This window comes from Trachemys scripta, chromosome 3 (genome assembly GCF_013100865.1).
Source record: "Trachemys scripta elegans isolate TJP31775 chromosome 3, CAS_Tse_1.0, whole genome shotgun sequence".
Classification (NCBI taxonomy): Eukaryota; Metazoa; Chordata; order Testudines; family Emydidae; genus Trachemys; species Trachemys scripta.
This window is the reverse complement of record NC_048300.1, coordinates 56,250,988-56,273,900: the sequence shown is the minus strand read 5'-3', so window position 1 is coordinate 56,273,900 and position 22,913 is coordinate 56,250,988. Positions and strand designations below refer to the sequence as shown.

Here is a 22,913-nt window from a genome sequence, read left to right as displayed (position 1 = left end):
TATGCCAGAGAATATTTTATTCCCTTCCCCCACACCTGCATGAAAATGGTTTCATTTTATTGTAAATATGAAAATGTTTCTATAGTATTATGTTATTTATTATTTGGATTACAGTAGCACCTAAATGCCCCCAAATCAGGGACTGGAGTCCCTTTGTGTAAGGTGGTTCCACGCTTACAATCTACTAATAATGTAGTAAGCCTAGTAAGACGAGACAACAGATGGATACAAAAACTCCATGAGAACAGGAATCATCTATATTGAGCTTTAGAACCTTCCAGCACCTTCACCTATTTTTTTCTTCACCGTCTAAACTTTGGGCCACTTTTTGACTTTAGCACAATATAGAACAAATGTGTTCTTTGTCATAAAACCATTCGTTGGACACTGAAGCATGCCCCCTGTAACAGTATGTTTAGCATGAATCTTTACTGCTTCAAGATTTAAGCTCCTCATATTGGGAGAAATTCTCCCCTGTGCAGAGCATTAACACAAAGCCTATGCACCAGTAAAATCTCACTTACAGCCTCAAAACAGGGATTAAGGCATACGTGGTGCACAGGCCTTATACTGGCCCCTCAGCAGAGGGGTAATTTTCACCCACTATGAGCAAGCACATTTTGCTCTTGAACTCAGCATTCCCCATCTCAGCTTGATTTTTTTTCGAGGGCTTTGTCCAGTCTAATTTTAAACCTTTCAAGTGATGGGGTTTCATCCATTTCACTTGGGAAATGAATTGCACTGTTGTTATTATTTGTTAAGCTCCAGCAATGTGCTCACGGCACAAAATAAAAACAGGTTCTGTCTCCAAGAACTTATAAGTCTGACACACAAGATACACCAGGGAAGCTGCGTGTTCTGATGGATGGGGCACTGGACTCAGAGTTAACGTCTGGGTTCTGCTCCCAACTCTGCCACTCATCTGTTGTGTGACCTCTGGCTAATCACTTCCCCTCTGTTTCCATGACCAACCTTTATCTGTTTTGTCTATTTAGATTGTAAGCTCTTTGGGGGAAGGGACTGCCTCTTAATATATAATTGTCCAATGCCCAGTGCCACAAAGCCCTGATCATGGTAGGGGCCTGTAAGCATTACTGTAGTACAAATGATTAATAATAACTTGGAGCCACTAATGCAGTATATGTAGCTCTTTTGCTACAAGGCAACCTGTCTGCGTTTTGTGTTTTGTTCCAAAAGCAGAATGTTAGAGTTATTTGCTGTGCTCTCTCTTTAATATTTGTTTTTACGTGGAGACTTTATATTTGTTCTTTCCTTTTTTCCTTATCTGAAATAAAAGACATCTAGACTGAAAATGGTATTTTCTATTAATTATCCTATTCTTTTAAACATCCTATTTGTATCTCAAATATCAAGATATTTTTCTACATATGCAGACTAAATTTCCATTTCCTCCCCTATTTTAGACATAGGTTGCACCTCAACATAAATTGAAAGAAACATCCCTTTCCTTTGGAAACTTTTATCACACTGTGGCTCAAGATTCTTCTCCCAAGGACAGTACCAAAGATGGCATTCCAAAATAAGGAATGTAAATTACAGCTTTGCATGATCCCAGCTAATTCTTAGTTATTCTTGGGGGGGGAAACACATTTGTCATAATTCCGTCTCTTGGAGTCTGTTCTGATAAATGTTTGGTCACAGATGTTCGACAAGTCTCTTAGAGACAAGTGTTTCTGATTATCCCTCAAAATTATAATAAGGACATTTGGATTACTTAACTTTCTTGCTCTCCCAATGGCAGTGGAAGAAGTTTCTGATCCCATTTGTTTTCACTCCCTCATTTGTCTCCTGCCCTTGTGTCATTCCTCTCCCTTTCAGGCAGACTGATATGACACTAGGCACCCTGTATGCACACCCTACACACTACTGTGGTAAATATTTGTGCACAATCTGCCTTGTGAGGTCTCAGATGAAAGCTAATAACACACTGTTTATTAATATCATTGTAAAATGCATATGTTAATGTTATATGTGAAGTTATGAATTCCCTCTGTTTGATGTTACTAGAACATGTTTAAAACAAGACAGCGTAGCCTAGTTAAAAGCAAAAAAGAGATCTGTCCTAGACAAAAGACTGTGGGTTTACCTCAATTTACATATTAGCTATAAACAAAGCTATCAAGCTAAATCAGCGACTGTTATCCTGATCCTGAACTCAAGAGACAGAGAATTAACATCTTCTGTACCCCAGAGAAACACAGGAAGCCTTCCTGACTTGAAAAACAAAGATAATGACTTTGGAGATATAAGGAACAGAGAGAGACTCCATCTTTATCCTTCACCTTAGGAGACAAACAAACCAAGCAGTTTGACCTCTGTGATGGGTGCAGGCCAGGCTAGTCAGTAAAAAGCTGGAAAGGAGACTGTGGGTGAGAGAAACCATCTTGAACAAAGACTAAAACTTGCTAGATTAAGTTTTACACTTTTAGATGTGTGTTTTCAATTTTACTTGCTTGTAACCATTGCTGCCTTTATCTCTCATTTGGTATCACTTAACACATGCTAGTTTGTTAATAAACTTGCTTTAGTTTTAATGTAAACGAATTCAGTGCTGTATTTGAAGAGAAGAGAGTATTTACCCTAGTTACATTAATAAACTGTGAGGTACAGGGCAACTTAATAGCTTCAGTGGCTGCACAGTGATAGGGACTGCGCATGTCAGAGAAACATCTCATAGGAGTTTGGGGACTGGAGTTCACAAATTGTTACCTCCTAGGCGAGGTTTGGGCCAGGAGGGCCTTGAGGAGTTTTCCAGTGAGGAAGACAGACTGGTGTGGCAGGGAGCTGACACCCAGCCTACTCGCCAGCAAAACTTATTCTTGATAAGGCAGAGAGGTAACACAGTGGGCTCAAGCTCTGTGTATCCCCAGCAGCATGTTACAATTGACTCTGCACACTTCAGCCTTCCCCGCAGCAGCGTTATTTTTTAAAATATTCTTTGTGCAGCACCTAAAAACCGCAATTGTGATGTGGTTTATTGTTTTTAATTCATCTGTTGCTTCCCTGAGATGGAAGCTGTGCAGAACATGGGAATTATCTGTATTACTTTTTATAAATGTTATGTGTATATATATATATATATATATATATATATATATGGGTTTGGTGGTTAAGGTATTGCTGGTTAAAAGGTAGCTAAATCCTGCAGGAGTCTACAAATAATGGTTATATAGCGAATTCAATTCCTTAGCTCTCAAAGGATCAATACTAGGAATCCACTGTGTGAAGAGGAGAAACTCTCTGGAGAAACGCATAAACTAGTCTGGTTGTGTTTGGTTGCCCTGCTCAGAACACCAGGGGATCTTCTGGCATGAACTCTGAACAAAGAGATATTAGAATGGATAAAAAGACTACCTTAAGGTGGCTTCAGGGAAGAGAAATGCTGGCTGGGGACTGCTGAAACATGATGCTGCAGTCAAAATGTGAGGTGAGCCACAGAGTCTCACTCTGAGAGATGTATTTCAGTGTCATATAGGAGAGTTATAAAAGAATCACCCACTTACAGGGGACTCAGTTTACAGATAACTATAGTTCAACCTCAGTGATGGAATTACAATGATGGATCATTGCAGAAGGCAAAACTAAGGCTTAGTCAGACATTTAGCAGAGCTCCTTGCATGTTTAAATATAAAATGTGAAGATTAAACACCTTGACTTTCATGGTAAGCTCTTTGGGGCAGCAGCCATCTTTTTGTTACATGTGTGGACACAGTGCTTGGCACAATGGAGCCCCAATCCCTGACTAGGGCTGATAGGTGCTATCACAATTTAAATATAATAATTGTTTAGTACAGCATGCTGAATTACTCTTCAGCAGTCAAAAGTATGAGGAGAAATCGGCACATTTGGAATGCATTGACACTTGCACAGTGGTACCCCTGGGTTTTCCTCTGAGCTGTGATTCTCTGGGTTCTGTTCCCAGCTTTGTGCCACTGACTCACTGAGTTACCTTGGGCAAATCACTTACCCACCCCATGCCTCCATTTCCCTATCTGTAAAATAAGAATACCCACATCACAAAAGTTTAAGGTTGATTGAAAACCCATTGATTTCAATAGGCTTGGGATCAGGCCGTTAGTAAGTAGTTAACATTTGTAAAGGGTTATATCAGTGCCTTGTATTTTTATATGCATATGAATGGTATGGGAGGTGGTTACCATTAAAAAGTCAGCATTTTGCAATAGTTACCACACAGAGCAGCCTATGAGACGCCATAGCTCTTTCCTATATTTAGAATAGGAAAAACTGTAGTAACTATGTAGCTGTGGGCTGGCTTATTAATATTCACAAATCCTATGTATACGTCAAAACTTTTCACTTGGACATGAAACTGTTGAATCACCTGAAGCTTAATCAGAATGGCTCATTTTAGCATCAAATATGTAAAACACTATTACTATTATAGGTGTGGACAGCTCCCGGCACGTGGGTTCAGAACAGCTAAGAAGGGATATGACAGATGTTGTGGGCAAGAAGATTTGTCTCCTCCCAATAAAAATGTTGAGGCTTTGATGAGCTAAATAAATAATTAGCCACAGAGCTAAAACAGAGTCACCTCAATCTTATAACAGCCTGGAAACTAATTCTGATTTCACTTCCATCAGTGTAACACTGATTTTGGTGGAGTTGCACCTGAGTAACACTGCAGTGACTGAGATCAGAATCAAGCCCTTTGTCTTTTTGTTCAGCTCCCGAGGCAGAGCTCAAAGGGACCACTGTAATGTACTAATTCTTGATATACATCCCCAAAAGTTGTCAGACAATCGTTACACTTTAAAACAAGGGCTAGTATAGTAGGGTTTAAATATTTTGAAAACCGGAGAAATGTGCTAACAGCCCTGGAGACTGAAGTCTTCTCTATCTGCCTGCCTTTCTCATACTGGTTCTTAAACTGGTGACCATCACTGCAGCATCAGAGTCCTCCGTCCACAGACAGCTACCATGGGTAGCAGTAAGACAAGCTTCCCCTACTGTACTCTGTGTGCTTAGAATTGTCTCTTCTGGGGTTAAGAGAGGAGTTCAGTCCGTGGCCCATTCAGTCTTGGGCCTTGCTGCTGTGACTGTCAAGAAAACACCCCCCCCCCCCAGAGAGTTGGTTCTTGTAAAGTGGACACTTGTCATTATGAACTGGACTGAGGTCCCAACAACTCATTTCACACAAGCCACTGAACAAACACTAGATGGTAACAACTTCTTGTCACTAGCAATCTGGGGATTGCTTTGATGATGTTGAGGTGTGGGCTTTCCCTTGATTCATATACGTGCTTATTTCTTTTGGCAATATCTACCAATCACCTGTTAAACGCAGTGATTCCAGTGCTGACATAATAATGCAGCATTTGCCATCTCAGGTATTTCCCCATCTCCTTTTCTCTTCCTTTCAGATTTCTTTTCAATACTGCAGAACAAGCCAGTCTGCGTCCTTTCTAGGCACGAGACAAAACTTGTATGGAAAGGAAAAAAAAAAACACTCTAAGATCTAACAGATATGTCACTGTGAAGCACTGTAATGTGCCATTTATACCCCCGAAGACCTTCAGCAAACCCTCAGCACACTAAAGCGCCACTGGAAATTAGCCCAAACCAGTTTTTGAGCTACTTTGAAGCAACCTCCAGAGGTCCCCGGCGGGCTTCCTCCTATCCTGATTTATGGGGATCTCGCTTCCCCTCAAGGATGAGATTCCAGGAGAAGCACATTATTATTATTTTAGAAACTTACTACCTCCGCCTGTCAAGGTGAAATGATGAATACTGTGTCTTCATCTTGTTGGCTCTAGGTTTTTAGACTATTCGTCCCTCACCAACTACTTTTGCCAGCAGTTCCTTTGTCTGATGCTTAGATGTTGGAAGTTGAATGGTTAAGGGGAGAATCCTCTGATGCAAGTAAGGGCCACACAGTGCAATGGGGTTGGTGCGCATCAACTCTGGATGGAGGGGAAAAGTGAAAAGCTCCCTCCACGCTAGCTATGGGTGCTAGAGGATAGCTTGGTGGCTAGGCACCATGGCAGGTCCTGGGGACCATGGGGACACTCTGGTGGGCTAGAAAAGGGAAGAGGTGCAGCCAATCGGTCCACAACTGTACAGAGCCACTGTCCACATCCACCATGTAGAAAGTGGTCTGGCCTCAAAGGAGGATTCCATCCCTCTATCACCTGTGGAACTCCTCTGTTCAAAGCCACTTGCTCATGATTTGCTTAGAAGAGAAAATAACAGCTTGACTAACGATAGCCAGTGCACCTCGCCTTTGATCTTAGGTAAACAGAGTCAGGCATGCTCAGGCCTTGGATGAGAGACCTCCATGGAGTAAGCATGTGTCACACAAAATGGTGTTAGTAATTTGGGTGCTAGCACTCTTTTCTGGGGCATTGCCACTCCCTGGTCCTGAGGGTGCTATGCTGTTGCATTTCAGCCATCCAACATCAAGTTCCTACATATTTTCAGTATTCTAAAGCACCCATCATCCTAGTCTCTAAGTGCTTGTTATTAACAATCCATCAAATGCAAGAATAGATGTATTAGTCCCATTGTGCTGTGGAAATTCTAACTCAGTTAATTATTTCCTGCCTAGCTACAAGTTTCCATAATTGCAACTGCTGAAGTTATTCTTTGCTTTTGAATTTTAAAACAATGGTGCATTGGCTTTCTGGTGCAGAGTTGCTGCTATGACCTAACAGAGATGTGGCTGGGTGTCAGTGATTGGTTTAGCGAGCTCTCTTCTCCTAGCCTGTAAAATGTTTGCAATGAAAGGAGCTGTGTAAATGTAAAGCATTACCACATTGTTAAAGTAATCCAATCCACTCAACTATTGTTTAAACAGGAGAGAGATGTGGAGCCATTTATTCATATTTTAGAGCTTAAACTGCCTGCATAAGATTAGATAGATAGATAGATAGATAGATAGATAGATAGATAGATAGATAGATAGATAGATAGATAGAAATAAAAAGTGTTCAGGACTATATACAATACATTTTTCAATGCTGAATTTATAAGTTAGAGTGCAATGCTACAGAAATCCATAATTTGTACTGTTGTTTATATCACCCTTTATACTGCAAAGTAAAACAGGCCTAAATCTATCATAAATGTAATGGTTATGGAGTGTTTTTAAAATGCCTGTATTTTAAGCAGGTGTATTGTGTCAGTTTCAGGATAACTGCACCTGTATTCCCCTCTCGTGGTCCACCAAGGTCACCCACTATAACTATAGACTTCCGGCTCCCAGTCATCGCCTCCCTTAGGTAGAGACCTGCATCTCTCTTCCTCCTGTCTTGGGTTTTTCCAGGTGCACTATACTGACTACACTGTGATATTCCCAGAAAGCCAGACTGCTTAAACAGGTGAGCATCTGTGCTTTGCTTTCTCCCTAGACGCTAGGAACAGCGTAATTGCCCCAATTATAAGTTACCACACAACTCTTTCTAAACACATTTATTCTTAAAGTGAAAGCATTACAGAGAAAACAAATTAAAACAAGTGTTCCTAAACCCATGCTAACAGATTACCAGAGATCATCCATCAGTCTTATGGGGCCCTAGTAGGTCAGGTTCTTCTAACCCTTCCGCAAGGGTTCCCCTCCCCTATCCCACTCCACTCCACCCACTTGAACAGAAGGTCCTGTCTGTTTTCTGGATCAGAAAGAAGGCCCTGAGTCAGTTTAAACTCAGACTATTTATCCAGAAGTCCTTACTTTGTCAGTTGGTCTCTGGAGAATCTAGTCTGAACTAGTATATGCAAGCTTCTCCAGGCAGTGATACTTCTGTAGGGGCGGGGTTACAACCTGACTAATTTGCCTTAATACTCATCCACTGCTTTGATTCCTGGAGGAGCAGGCAGCCTTCCCCCATGAAGTGGAACACAATTTTAAACATAAACACATAAACCATGGAACAGTGGACCACAAAGATACTGCAGGAGGATGCAATATCTGTCACCTCTCCCCACTCTAGAGGTTACATTACAATCCCAGCCCAGAGTAATATGTAATTTAGTACATTAAGGGTTTTCAGAGATATTGCAGGAAGTTGCCATATCTGTCACATCATCATTGCTTTAATCCAAAATACAACCAGCAAGCTAAATGTGGCCTGAGAACTTCTACAGCAATACTTGCAAATACTTTCATCTTTTGTAGTAGTGGTAACAGTTAATATATTACATTATGATGGTGCCCAAAGTCTCAAATCAGAATTGCGGTCCCCATTGTGCAGGGTGCTGCACTAACATAGAAAAGAACCCTCTCTGTACTTTTATTTGCCCTCTCTCCCTCTGTTTGCTGATTGTAAGCTCTTCAGGACAGGGCCTTGTGCAATGCGGCTCTGATCTCAGCTGAGTGCACTAGATTCTACTGTAATACAAAACCACATAATGGTTCCTCCGATCTAAGTTTGCTTTAGTAATGGAGCACATTTAAATGTGCTTCATGTTGTGTGCATGCATGTGGGGAAGGACCAGACTGCTGAACACAGAATCACACAGATTTCAAAACGTCCCCACATTCACCTGGCTCCTGCCCTTGTAATTCCCACGGGCTTTCTCTGATGTGACAATTACGAAAATCCCTGCTCACTTTTCAAATAATTAGCTGTCAGAACGGAAGCAAGCAGCGGCGCCAGCTGCTGCTACCTTAGTTCACCCCTGGCTGCCGCATGGAACACCGTCACACGTCCCACTCAGGGGCACTGAAGCCCCAAAGCAACGATTATTTCCATCCCACTTCCAGCCAGCAGGTGCCGTTCTGCTTGTTTACGGGGATATAGAGGATTTCCAGCAGAAGGCGATGCCAGTTTCACAGGAGGGAAGGAAGGAGGGGAAGTGTAGAAAGCAAAGAGAACCAGAGCTATAATTATTCTTACAGTTAAAAACGTTAATTTGGTAGGAATCGGAAAAGGAATTGTGAGCAACCCATGTGGATCTCCTAATCTATACAGCCTGTGTTCTTGGATGCTGTATGTGTCAAAGGGGGTCTTTGCTAGTTTACCTGCTACTGGGATACTTAGGCAGCAGAGTTTCTCACAGCATTCCCTACTTTACTATTCTTATGTATATAATGCAATAGGTGAGTGTTGCACTTTGTGGACCTCAAGAAGAGCTCTGTATAAGCAAAAAGCTCTGTATAAGCACTTCTCTCTCTCTCTTACACCAATAGAAGTTGGCCCAATAAAAAAATATTACCTCACCCACCTTGTCTCTCTAACATCGTGGGACCAACACGGCCACATCGCTACTGGCAGATGTGAGACAAGGGGCCAGCTCCATTGACTTCAGTGGAGTAACACCAATTTACACCAGCTGAGGACTGGGCCCAAAGTCTCTGCTCTGGTAAGGTGTTGAGCAGCTTTAGAGGTGGGGGACAGAGGAAAGAAAAATAGATAGAAAAGATGTGTCTCAAGACCATTTTATTTAGTTTCTTTGGCATCCCATATTTCTCTCCTCATTTGCTCTGCTTGGTAAAGACGTTCAGGTGAAAACTTAGGTCTTTGCTTCCTAAGACTTCCGCCATTCCTGCTGGCATATTCCCCACCTGACATCACAATTCCCCCTTTTGTGCCATTGTCTCAACAGCTTCAAGCTGTGGCCATAACAAGGTTGTTATGAATCCAAGCTGGGAGAACTGTGAAGGGCAGGAGACTGGGAGTCCGGATTCCTGTGTTCTGTGACGCTGCACTGACTGGCTTTGTGACTTGGGCCAAGTCCCTTAAGCTCTCTTGCCTTAGTTTACATAATTTAAATATGTGTATGACACAGATTACCTAGGGAGGTTGGTTGTAGAATCCCCATCATTGGGGGCGGAGGGGTTAAGAAAAGATTAGACAAACACCTGTCTAGGCATACTTAATACCTGTCTCAGTGCAGGGGGATGGACTAGGTGACTTCGAGAGGTCCCTGCCAGTCTTACATTTCTATTATTTCTGTGATTGACTATAATAAGCAGGTGGAACTGAAGAATTCCTAAATATGTACTGGAATCCACAGTAAAAAGTGTCTCTAACTAGGCCAGTGCTAGTAACCGCTGCTGGATAGGTGTTTTCTGTTGATTATCAAATGGCATAACAGTAGTATGATGAGTGGAAGTGGAGAAAGAAGATCCGGTTTCCTAAGGAATCTAGTGTAGTGTGGCACCCAGGGACTCAGGAATGCAAGAAGAGTTCAGACTGCTACTTCTCAAACGCCAGAGCCACAGCATGTAACACTGGTCACTTGGCATATTTCATAAAGATCTCTTTCCTACAAGTCTGCCTATCTGCTGCATTATTTATTGCTAATGAAACGCCACGCAACAGAGATCTTGTGTCCAACTATAAACAACAAAAAACCCGCACAAAACATAAATATTAATTAATTAAAAAAATTATCAAAAAGGAAGGAGAGAACTTCACATTATTTGCTTCCCTTATAAGATGATACACCTCCCTCCCCATTGATTTAGTTAGGGATTGGTCCTGCTTTGAGCTGTGGGTTGGACTAGATGACCTCCTGAGGTCCCTTCCAATCCTGATATTCTATGATTCTATAATTGGTTACTGTTGTATCTTTCCATCTGCCTTTCTCTACCCACTGTCTGTTGCCATAATTCACTTTGGAGAGCAAAGTGATCCAGTAGACATTTAGTACAATGTATCCCATGCTGAAGGAGTATATCCCAAAGGGGAGGCACCTGAATAGTCCAGAGACAGAAGAAGGGAACTATGAGATAGCTATGTGATTACAGATCCATCCGCCCCACAAACATCCCACTGCAAATGTGTCCTGGGACTGTGCATAAAGCAGCAAGTAACTCCTTGAAAGCACCCCCCCACACACATCTTCCCTTCTTGTTTCTGTGCTGCTCCCTACAGTGTCCAAGTGTGGGAAAAGCCCAAGTGTATATGGGCTGCAGTCACAGGCAGCAACCTGCCAGGCCAAGCTTTGTTTCCCTGCTCCTGTGGCACCAGCTGGCCATGACAACACATGGCAGCCTCATGGCTGCAACAATCAATGGCCTCCAAACAGCATGTATCTGAGTGGGGAAATGGAGAGTTGGGAGGGGGAGGGGAAGGGGAAGGGGATCTATAAGAGAAAAGGGATCAAAAAAGGAAAAACGTTAAATGGAAAGAAAGAGAGAGGAAGACAAAACAAAAACCAAGACCAGTGAAGCAGAACCAGAAGAGACCAGGCAAGAGAGACAGAAGGCTTTGTTCTAATCAAAATATATCAGAGTAACTCCACCAATTGACACCAACAGAACTAAGAGCAGTCAAGGTAAAAGGCAAAGACAGTGATCACTGCATTCAGGTATGGAGTAATAAGCTAATGGTGCCCATCTGCCAATCTATCACAAGCAGGGGGCTATGACATACAATCCATGTGCCAGGATCTCTTTAAATACTACTGCACTTGCAAGGTGGCAGGTAGCTGAGTGCAAAGCCAAGAGGAGACTTTTTGGTGTTAAGAGTTATTTACAAACGCCATTGACACAAAGGAGATTTGGCACAGTGATCACAGTGATGCAGAAAGGATGGCATGTGGTATCTTACATCAGGGAAGGCACGTTGCTCTTTAAATGCCAGAGGTAATGCCCAAGGTCATTATTGCAAATTAAGACTGATCAAGTCACCTGTGTCTGTAAACACAAGCACTGTGCAATACCCTTACCCAGGTGCCAGTCCATTCTTTCAACCTTGTCCTTATTACTCCAAGGCAGTAGAACACAGCTAATGTACTGTTGACCTAGACCTAGGTTCACTGCAGCTGTGCATCAGAGGCCTGATCCTGCTTCCATTGAAATCAACAGGATTTTTGCTGTTGATTTCAATGGGAGCAGAATCAGGCCCCGGGCAGAAATTACAGGGGCACGTACAGATTGCTGGACTGCCACTTCCATTAATCCTAATAACACCAGCACTAATGAATCAAGAGCTGAGATTCGGATTTTGATAACCTTTTGCTCCATTCAGTCAGGAGAGTTGATGGGAAACATTTCTCATTATTTCCGAGGTCTTTTAATTTCATGAGGTCATTGGAGCCCTGCTATCCCATTTGCACAGCCTGCAACCTGTGCAGAGTGACCTGAGAAGACAGCGGAGACCTACAGGCCAGAAGAAAGGCATATCGTGATCAGTGTTGTATGCAATTGTCATTGAGATCAATCAATAATTTTCACTTACAATAGAAAGGTGGAGTCCCTCACTCTTTCTGTTCGAAAATGAATTTAATGTTCATGAAAAGGGTTGAGCGAACAACACAGCAAACTTGTCCTCAATGCATATAGCATTCACAGCAGCAGGGCCAGCGTCCTCCTTTCAAAGCCCTGCCAATGCGTGTCAACCCTGTCTATATATCTTAGGTGACTATAAAGTTATTTAAACACTGAAATATTGTTTAGCATTTACACAACACTTTATATAGTCCAAATACTGTACAAAAAATTATTTTCTAGGCTTTACTACCATGCTCATGACTATGACATATGAGTACCCATTAAAGAAGAGCTAACTAATATTAGCAAGTTATCTAGGAGAAGTAGAATGAGCCAATAGACAGGTTACTGAACTGGAGCTCAGGAGGCCTGGGTTTGGTTCTTATCTCTAGCACTGACCTGCTGTATGACCTCAAGCAAGTCACTTCACCTTGCTATGCCTGAGTTCTCCTCTCTCTAAAGTGTGGACAATGACACTTACCTTCCTTTATTAAACACTTTGAAATCTATGGACAAAAAGTGCTAGGTACAATTAATTCCTCCTCACAGTTGTCTTTGTCAGATAGAAAGCAAAGATCATTGTCTCCATTCTACAGATGGGGGAAACTGAGGCACGGAGCGGCAAAGTGACTTGTCCAAAGCCACTCACCAAGTTGGCAGCAGAGCCATTATTAGAATTCAGGACTTTCTGACTTCTAGGCCTCTGCTCATTCCTTCAGACCATGCTGAAGGGACCATTTCTGACATCTTCCACTCCTTCTATTCTTACCACATCACCCAGTCCCTTCCTGTCTAGCCATTAGATGGTATTTCCTGCATCATTTTTATTTTTTCTGACAGCCTTTTCTTCATAATCATCATCATGCATTAAAAGACAATCTTCATGCACAATGTCCACCTGTTTGTACTGTTTTCACAGCTGCTGCCTTAGACCTCCAGGGAAATCAAGAACTTAAACACCAGTAGGCCTTATTTCTAGAGGTGGTCCTCAGGGAAAATTGGGACTATCATATGTTGATCCCTTCTCTTCCTAATATTCTACTGCTACTTAGTTTATTATTCCTCTTTCACTCTACCCAGCTTCACCTGGTGGTGAAACCCAAGGAGAACACCAGTTCTACAGTACGTAAGCCAGAGCAAAGCAAATAATGTCCATCTAGTAATTGATCTGATTAATTTAACATATTTTTGTTTGGAGAAAATATATGAGCAGATTGTGATTTCCTCAGATTTATTCGGTATTTGAATTTTTTCACATATTTTACTCTATGGATTTGATTTTCAGTATTCAAATTCTGAGCTGTGTCACTCAGTTGTGAGCAGCCAGATACATCACTTGGTAATGTTTCTGTTCCTTGATTGGCTGAGCACATAAGAACTTCTGGCTCAAGTACCTGCATGTGTTAATTTAAAATTCAGTTTCTACAAACATTGGCATTTGCCATTTGAAATCAAAGATGAATGCAAGAGGGACGTGAGCATGAACAGAGTGAAAAGGCCAAGTGAGCACTCACCAGATATTATAGTAGTTATCAGCAGACAGGTGAGGATTCAGCCTAAAAGCAAACACCCTTTGCTTCTGGGGAGTGCCTCCTGTGACTTTATGAGTGCCCCAACTCCCACTGAAGTCAGGCCCAAAAGATAATATTCACAACCATCATCATAGACAAAAAATGCATAGCCCCTGTGTTTTGACAAGGGATTTCCCATTAGGTACAATTTAGCCCAGTACACCTGCTATTGCTGTCTTTGCAGCCACAAGGCAGAAAGGAGTGGTTTCTAAAGCATAAACACACTACATCAATCTTACATTCTTTCTTCCCAGAGAAGAGAAAAGCAATAACACACTGCTATTTTTCTATTTTCTTAAGGCATTCCTACTACTTTTTTAACACCTAAAATTTACAGCATCTTTCCTTTTCATGTGCTTGCTTCCCCCCAATTTATTCCTGTTTTATACCGATGGAATGCCACTGAAATCAAAACTGGTGTAAAGCTGGAGTAGCACTGTTGGTTTATCAGGCCCTACATTTTTGGAGTGATGTTATGAGTCTGATTCTTCTTTCCATGAACATTGGTGTAAATTACAAAAAGCTTTAGTGACAACATCAGTGACAGAAGAGTAAAACTGGTGTAAGTGAGAGGAGAATAAAGACTCAATAGGGCTGGCTCCAGGCACCAGATGAGAAAGCACGTGCCTGGGGTGGCACATTCTAAGGGGCGGCATTCCAGCCGCCCTGCCATGGTTTATTTATTTATTTATTTTTTTGCTTTGGCAGCCGGTCCGCAGCTCCAGAGTTCCTGGCCAGCTACTTGCGCTCCGCCAGTCCAAGCCCAGCACTGCAGGGGCACGGACCCCGACCCGGGGGGGCAGGAACTAGCAATCCCTGCCACTCACCGTGCCGCCAGGCTCCCCGGGACGTGCCACTCCCCGCCGCCTGCACCGACCTCCGACTCCCGTGCCGCTCTGAGCCCGGCCCAGCCGAGCCACCTTTAAAGGAGCGGCTGAGCCAGCACCTCCTACAACCCCCGGGGACTATGCCTGCCCAGCTGGGAGAGACACCCCAAGGCCGGAGGGGGGAGCCCCTCTCACCCAGCTGCGAGGCGCTGCCCTTCACCCCCCTGCAAACCGCCTTGACCGCCCTCCACGTGATCCCTGCGGCTGCCGTTTTTTCTTTTTTTTGCTTTGGCAGTCCGGCCGCCCCCTTTTTTTTTTTTGCGCCCTGAGACCCAATATGGTTAAAGGTGCCAGACTGAAGAACTCAATGGCTATCACTTATTACTTGGAATAGGTAGAACATGGGCTGCAGACAGACAGGACAAGCTTTCATCCACACCGCTTCCCTCCATACCAGTATTCTTCAAACCTGCTCCTGGTTGAGGGTGGCAGAGTGGCAGGTGGGCACCTCTACATGTGGGAAAGGAATTTAATTTTCAAGCAGAGTAATTTTTGCCTTCTTTTCCAAGAGTACCAACAAGGGTGGCAACTGCAATGGTGAATTTTTCCCCAACATGGATGTCAATTAACTATGAAATGGTCCAGTCAGAGCCTAGATACTATAGTGATCAGTACTGTATACAGGTAGATAAACTAGATAGACAGACCTACCAAATAGTAAGGAATTTTTGTCACTGGCATATTGGATCAGATTCAAACCAGTGACATAACAATGACAGGCTACATCATCCATTAGTAACCCAATCCTCTTCCCCCCACATGCCCACCCTCTCAATTTTCAAAGGAAAAACTGGCAGTCACATTTACCTGTAAATTAGAACTTCATCATCCGAGCAGTTATATTGCAGCTGATACATTTTAACCCTGGGGGCTGACTTGCTCACCGTCCACTTGACCAAAGCTGAGGTAGTCGTCACCTCTGACACCAAGACAGTCCTTTCTGGTGGACCTTTCGTTTCCCCTCTATTGGACTTGCTGGAGCTAGTGATGTCAGAAAGCCTGGATTTGGGTGGGGCAGTTCGGCCCGTACCGTTGCTGAGGTGTGGAAGCTGCACGATCGAGAGCTCAATGGTCGCGGTTGATTCTCCAGCAGCATTGGCTGCGATGCACGTAAAAGTTCCATAATCCTTGGATGTCGTGATAACGATATCTAAAGTACCATTATCGTAGACTGCTGTCCTCGAAGAATTCCCAATGAGTCGGTCATCTGGAGCCACCCAGTGAATGACTGGGGATGGGTCCCCAATGGCTTTACACTTTAATGTGGCAGTTTGCCCTTCTAAAACCAGCAACTTGTGAGTATGCTGGGTAATGAGAGGTGGCTCACAAACAAATTCCTCTTCCCGTACATACCAAAAGTATCTTCCCTTTAGATTTGGAGGGGAAGCACAAGTTTCCATATCATCATCTCTGTCAAGCCGCCTTAACCACAGCAGCTCACAGTTACAATGCAGCGGGTTGCCTCCAAAGCTAAGAGACAGAGGTGGAGAAAATGGAGTTGCTTCTAATGGAGATGTTTGGGACCTGGCAAATATGGGATCTGGGGGGAGCTTCTGAAGTCTGTTAGAGGTTAGATCCAATCTGGCCAATTTCTGAAGATCTGCAAACGTCCCCTCTGTAATATAATCTATCAGGTTATGATCCAAGCTAATCTGGTGCAGGTTTACCATCTTCCTTATAGATTCCCAGGGGATGCCTTGGAGGTTATTGTAGGAAAGATCCAAGTCTTCCAATGTCACCAGAAAATCCTCAAAGGCTTCGTCCGAGATGCTGCTCAGCTGGTTGTTATTTATTATCAAGTGCTGAAGGTTAATTAAGCCTCTCAAAATATCCTCTCCAATGTTGGGCAGCCTATTGCTGTCCAAATGCAAAGACCGAAGGCTTTCTAGATCAGCAAAGGAGTAGGGCTGAATGTAACTGATGGTATTCCTGGACAAAGTGAGGTCAACAAGGCCAGACATGTTGGCAAAGTCCTGTCGGCTGATGTTAATAATGAAGTTACCCCCGAGTCGGAGTTCAACAGTCCTTCGGTCTATGTCTAATGGTACAAAAAGGAGGCCCTTGGAGGGACACAGAGTCCCCAGCGACTCTGACAGGTTCTGACACACACAGTATTTGGGACAAGCATTGACCGCAACTGCCATTCCAAACACCAGGATGCCGCAGAGCAATTTTTCCATGGTAAATCACGCAGCAGTACCTGCAAGAAAGGAAGAATTACAATGGAGTCAGCAGCTTTTCCAGTCATGCTTTTTAGCTAATATGTTCCCCAAAGAATCACCTCAAGTGCAACTTCTCCCAGTCATGTGGGAGAAGCTGGGATTGGACAATAGGGGATGGATCACTCGAAAGTGCCCTGTTCTGTTCATTCCCTCTTTATCATCTGACAATGGTAACTGTCAGAAGACAGGATACTGGGCTAGATGGACTATTAATTTGACCGAGTATGGCTGTTCTCATCTTTGAGGTGTCCACTCTTCCCAACAAGGGGTGCTAATCCTATGGTTAGAGTATCAATTTCTCCCCCTATAATACACTTGTTTTTTTCCCCAGATTATGATGGTGATGTTTCAAATTGGAGTGGAATAGAAGTTATTATCCAAAATGACCATTCATATTTACAGACATAATGGTTTATGTCTGCTCATGAGTTTTGAGAACTAACTGCTCTTTAGCTATATGGTAACATAACAGGGTTTACGGTTAAATATTAGGTAGCTGGATGAGGACATAGCCTATCGTTGGGCAGTGCTCTCACTTAAAATCAGCGTGACTTCAGTGGAAATTATGCATACTTCTCTGAGGGCAGAAGGTGCCCACTAGTGATTACACATCCCTGCATAATAATGTGGAGTTAAAATTAGGGTCAAAAGTTACAATTTAGAGGATAAAAATAGCCACATATTTCCCCTTCAGTTATATGATGATTATAGTGTAATTATCTGGCCAGTCCATGGGGGAGGCTAGTTCATCCCCTCCCATGGCTAAACCCATTGGAGGCAGCTCAGGAAGAGGAAGTCTCCTTGAAAACTCACTGCATGGAGATTCCCTTCAACCTCACCATGCCATCTCACCTGAAGGTCACCCCCATGGAAAAGGCTGCAGAGCCCAGCGTAGCAGATCCCCAGGGATCTGTAGGACAACTGTGCTGGCTCTGGGCCCTGGCAAACTTCCCATTACCCTGATTTCCTTGCAGTTCAGACCCTCTGGGGTTGGGATTGCCCACTGGGTCTGAATGGAATGACATGCATCCTGCCCACTCCCCCTTTGGCCAGCCAGTCTCTAGCCTCTTCCCCTGTGCAGATTCTAGACCCACAGAATGGTCTTTGTGGGGACTTGAAGAAGGTGAGTGGTGCTGTGGAGACAGTTGAGTGCAGGAAAGGAGAGAACCGCATGCATAGATTCCCCTCCACGTGCAGAACTTGTTGGGGGGAAACTATCTGGACCTTGGTAATTAACATGGGCAAAGGTTACCATATAAATAAAAACAGGATCTGAGACATCTGTGCCTTGATATTTAAAGTGCTTCTAGAGTATCTAAATTATACAGTAGCTAGAACTGTGATTTCTATTCTAAAACACATCATAGACTCACTCCGACTTTCTATGTAGACCTAATCTCTTTCTCCCTTCTCCTGTCCCCTGCCCTCTTTTCCCATTCATAGTCTAGAACCATCTTCCTTTCTATCCCTTCGCTGTGTTGATGTCAGTGCCTTCTCCCCTTCATCTTCTGTTGTCCCTGATATCTTTCTTGTATCTCCCTGCCTCATTGCTTCCATCTGTTTCTCAAATCTCATGTGCAAACATATCTTGCCATCTTGATCTGCTAGGAGCATTAATTCAAAGAACAAACAAAACACACTTAGAGATTGATTCAGAGGGCTAGATCATGCCTGGAACCACATGCCTCTGCAGGAGAGTAAAAACACTCCCAGGTCCCTGCATGGGCTATCTAACCCTTGTGTCTGGGTGCACAGGCTATATGCCTGCCTACTCCCTTCATTCCCCCTCACCCCATAAGCAGAAAGGGATAAGGAATGGACAGTCCTTCCTCCACCCCAGGCCCAGAGGCAAGGGGGAAGATGGGAGGGAACTGTTTCTCCGAGAGGTGTCCATGAACTATGAAGTCACCCAGGGTTAACTCCCAGGGAAGTGAATTTTCCACACCTGTCTCCTGCTCAGGGCTATGCCTTAAGCACAAGCCAGCCCAAAATCACTAAGGAGAGGAGTTCACCTCCATCTGACCTTCATCACCTCTACTGCATAACCTCACACCATTTGTGACCCTAGGGGCATGTAGCACCCTTTCCTGATCACACAGATGCCTCATGCTTTCAGTACCCTTTAGTAGCATCCTTTGAAAAGGAAACCTTATAGAATAAGAAAGAAGACATACTCGTGCTATATTGGTTCCTTTTACAGGCCCACGTTTCCAAGGTGGCTTCATCTGATTTAATGAGGAGACACCTCAGAGGTTTGTTTTTGGAAAGTGATTGAAGTATTTATCTCCACCCCTGCAGCTCATCATCTTTTATACTGAGTAACATCAAGCCCTGTGTTACATTGTCTGCTTTGAAGGAAGAAGTAAACAAGCTTAACCAAGGAGGGAAGGGTCCACTCTGAAACATTCACCTAGAGTAATTCTGACCCTGCATATTTGTAGGTGATAAATAAATCATCTGGGTCTAAAAATGGCTTGGAGAGATGTTACCACTTCATACGCTGCGATTTCACACAGCACCCTACAAAGAGCTGCAGTGATTAGCACTGGGATGCCATTCGCCCCTGAGGAACCATCTGACACCAGGAATGCTTTTCAATAAATACAGCTAACTATGCATTTATATATACACTTTATCCCACAGTTGAAAAGACCATTGTCCACCTATTATATCACAATGCAAAGAAGAGATCCGGGTTGGTTAATAATCCTCTGGCATAGGAAACCAAAGTCTGTCACATCGATGAATGTTTTCCAATTCTCGCTCAGAGAAATAGCTCCTGCTCCAATTACAGTCAATCAGAATTAGGGCCCAGAGCCATTTGTTATTGTAGGGCTGCTTTCATTGTTTGTATAACATGACTCAAATCCTGACCACTTGGGTGCTAGAGCACTGGGAGGCATTGCCAAATTAAGTACATTCTGACTATCCTGTATCTATGCAGATTTTATTCCACTCTCATCACCATGGTATCCAAATACCTGTGTTCCTCCTTAAATTGTTTCTGCAGCTTCAACTGGGTACAGATTCTTCTGCCCTAAATTGTAATACAGTGTTCATGTGCACCAAAACCAGCTGTTGTGCTCTGCCCAGAGGTGGCTGCATTTCACTAGTGGGGAAAAAATTATTCTGGTATACTCCTTAATACAGTATGTAAATCAGTAGAGAAAGAAAGGCGCTATATAAATGTAAAGTATCCCACGTGCTGAGCTGTACACAGTAGGGAATTTTGGGGGAGGCGTGAGGGGGAGGGGGCATTGGGATTTTTTTCTTTAATGACGGGGTTGATCAGCGAAGTTGGGATATTAGCATTTATATAATATTATTTTATGGGGGGGAAAGGATTGAAGCATCAGTAATTACTGAGCTTTACAAACAAACATGACTGAGGGTTTTTTTTAAAAAAAAGACTCAATTAGTGTAGTTTTGCCTTATATATTAAATAAGGAACTAATTCTTAAAAGAGGTTTGTTAAGACTTAGCAACTATGTTACTGATGCAAATCTACGGCATAGTTAGCAAAGCTCTATAAATATCCTTTATATTATCATCAATTGCTAGTTTTCTACAGACAATAGCCTTTTTGAATCTTAATTACAATTGTGCTGAGAGGCTTAAATTTGTATATTGCCCTACCAGTTGAAACAATGAACAAAAAGCAGCTTAAAAAACAATTTTGGGGAAAGATCAATACAGTTAATTAATAATAAGCCCTTCCCCAGCTTCTCTCTTCCCCTACATCTACAGTCCCCAAACATATATTTGAAAATATAAATGCACACTTAGGAGCAATGTCTCCTTTAAGTATCCCAATTACCTAACCACCTTTTTTTTCCTTTCTTTTTTGGATTCTGCTAAATATCATAGCAATTTTGGGAGACAGTCGACTGAGAGCATCAGAATGAAAAGGGTTTGCAAAAACAGGGGCAGGAACAGAACTTAATTATGGAAAACAGGCATCGATACACAGAGAGGAGGCTGTGAAACAGGAGCTTCTAAATGGCAATGTAAACCCCAATGGGGAAACCATCTGTGGAAGATTTGACAGCTCATCTGCTGTGTGTCTATGTGTTTGAGAGAGAGAGAACGCAAATGCTTTTACCAGCAGAAGGATCAATAGCATCTTTAGCAGGAGTGGCATATCATGGCAGCTGTCATTCTGACTGTAGTATGCTATTTGGAAGTATTACTGTGTTAGTTATTTTCAGTAGAAAGTCCCAGCCATTGTGATATATCACCAGCACTGGTATTTTGGTACCATAGACTTCCTTGTGATGCTTTACCTTAGGGCCCATTTATGTCATTTTTACCAAATAGTACCTTACCCGTACGAATAGCCTCACAGACTTCAGTGAAGCTGCTTGGGTGAGAACAGTGAGTACTCATCAGTGATAGTGGCAGATTGGGCTCTTAGTGATGAGCCGCTAAGCTGGAGCCCAGTGCATTACTGTTCATTCAGTTGTGTGCCGGCTAATGGAGCTTAGACTGCTCTTGTAACAGCAAGCAGGGCTGGCTCCAGGCACCAGCTTAACAAGCAGGTGCTTGGGACAGCCAAGGGAGAGGGGCGGCACCTGTGGCAATTCTGGGGTGGCAGGTCCCTCGCTTCCTCTAGGAGCAAAGGACCTGCCGCTGAACTGCCGCTGCCGATCGCGGCTTTTTTTTTTTTCCAATTGCCACCGCCGATCTGCTTGGGGCAGCAGAAATGCTGGAGCCGGCCCTGACAGCAAGGCCCAGCAACAAGCTTGTAGGGTTTCAGGACACGTGCATTTGCTTCCTGCTGAGCCCTAGGACTCCATGGTATATGCAAGCTTTTTTATTCAGGTTCTGTATGAGGCTAGAAAGTTAGTTAAGGTATGGATGAGGCTCCTCAAGAAGAGAACGTTGTGGGGTTCCCAGCGTAGTTCCCTCCCCCACCCCTTAGACTTTTCCTGCAGGAGGAATGGAGACTTCCAGCCCATCGTTTGTTGTTCAAAAGTATGAACAGTATCTAAAGCTTATTGAAGATCTCCCAAGATCTAGGCTCTCTCGTGATGCCCTGGATACTTCCTGGTTTCAGACAGAATGGGTGTAACAGTGAGAACGCCTTCTTCATGAGATATGGTGATTCCACTTCTGGTAGCAAATGGGCTTGGGTAAACTAAGAACCACCCCAAATCAGGAGCAGCAGAAGGCCCCTAAAAGTGGGAGGGCCACAGGTGCCTCTTCCCCTTAAGACCCCCCCCCCCCCCCCCCGGTCCTCTCAGCCCCCCTGCTCACTCGCCCTTATGGCCAATAAAAAGGGGAGGCATGGCCCCCTGGTCGCCCATTCTGACACCCCTGCGGCAAACTTTAAAACCTACATTGACCTCCCACACCATATATAGATTTGAGGATTCCACTTCCAGTAACATTAGACTGATTCAATCAATCTAATCTTACTGGAAGTGGAATCCCAAAATCTGTATATTTTGGAGGTGTCCGTTTAGGCTTTGGGCAAAATTTGGCCTGGTTCTTATTTTACTCAAGCCTGTTTGCTTATCCAAAAGGTGCAGACCCCAAATCTCCTATGACCCCCAGCTCCATTCACATCCAGCAGCAACCATTTCACAGAATGTTGATGGGATCCTGGTGATATCTCCCTCCACTGATTTACATGTAATAGATATCTATCAGCCAGCCAAAGGGCAGCCTGAACTGCAAGTCTGTAAATCTGGCAAAGTTCCTGTCTCAGCATAGGATGAAAAAAAGCCTCGTTAGTACTCTTATGACATGGCTCAGTATGAATTAATGTGAGCACAAGGCATATAAACCTTGGTGTTTTGTATTCAAAATTCCCTTATAATTCAACTCTTGAGATTTGGCACCTCATTTTAGGACTGTCTCCAAGGCACTTGTTACTTCTATATTCATTGAGTTTTGCATAGAAATTCCAATCACCTTTGCCTACAGTGGCACCAGTTCATTATAAGGTAGCGGTCTATTCATAGCTGTGGCTGTTGTACACATGTAAAAAGAGAGATGGAGGGAGAGCAAGTTCCAGTCTGCTACTTGCTAG

General features: G+C 43.4%; 1 protein-coding gene across 1 annotated transcript in view; it reads right to left on the bottom strand.

The window, feature by feature from the left end:
- The window catches only part of LRFN2 (leucine rich repeat and fibronectin type III domain containing 2), a 54,561-nt gene extending 37,724 nt beyond the window's left edge, over nucleotides 1-16,837 (bottom strand). Inside the window, exon 1 of the mRNA XM_034764792.1 lies at nucleotides 15,465-16,837. Within this exon, the coding sequence (XP_034620683.1) occupies nucleotides 15,465-16,837 (1,373 nt within the window). The remainder of the gene's footprint in view (nucleotides 1-15,464) is intronic.
- Between the last annotated feature and the right edge of the window lie 6,076 nt (nucleotides 16,838-22,913).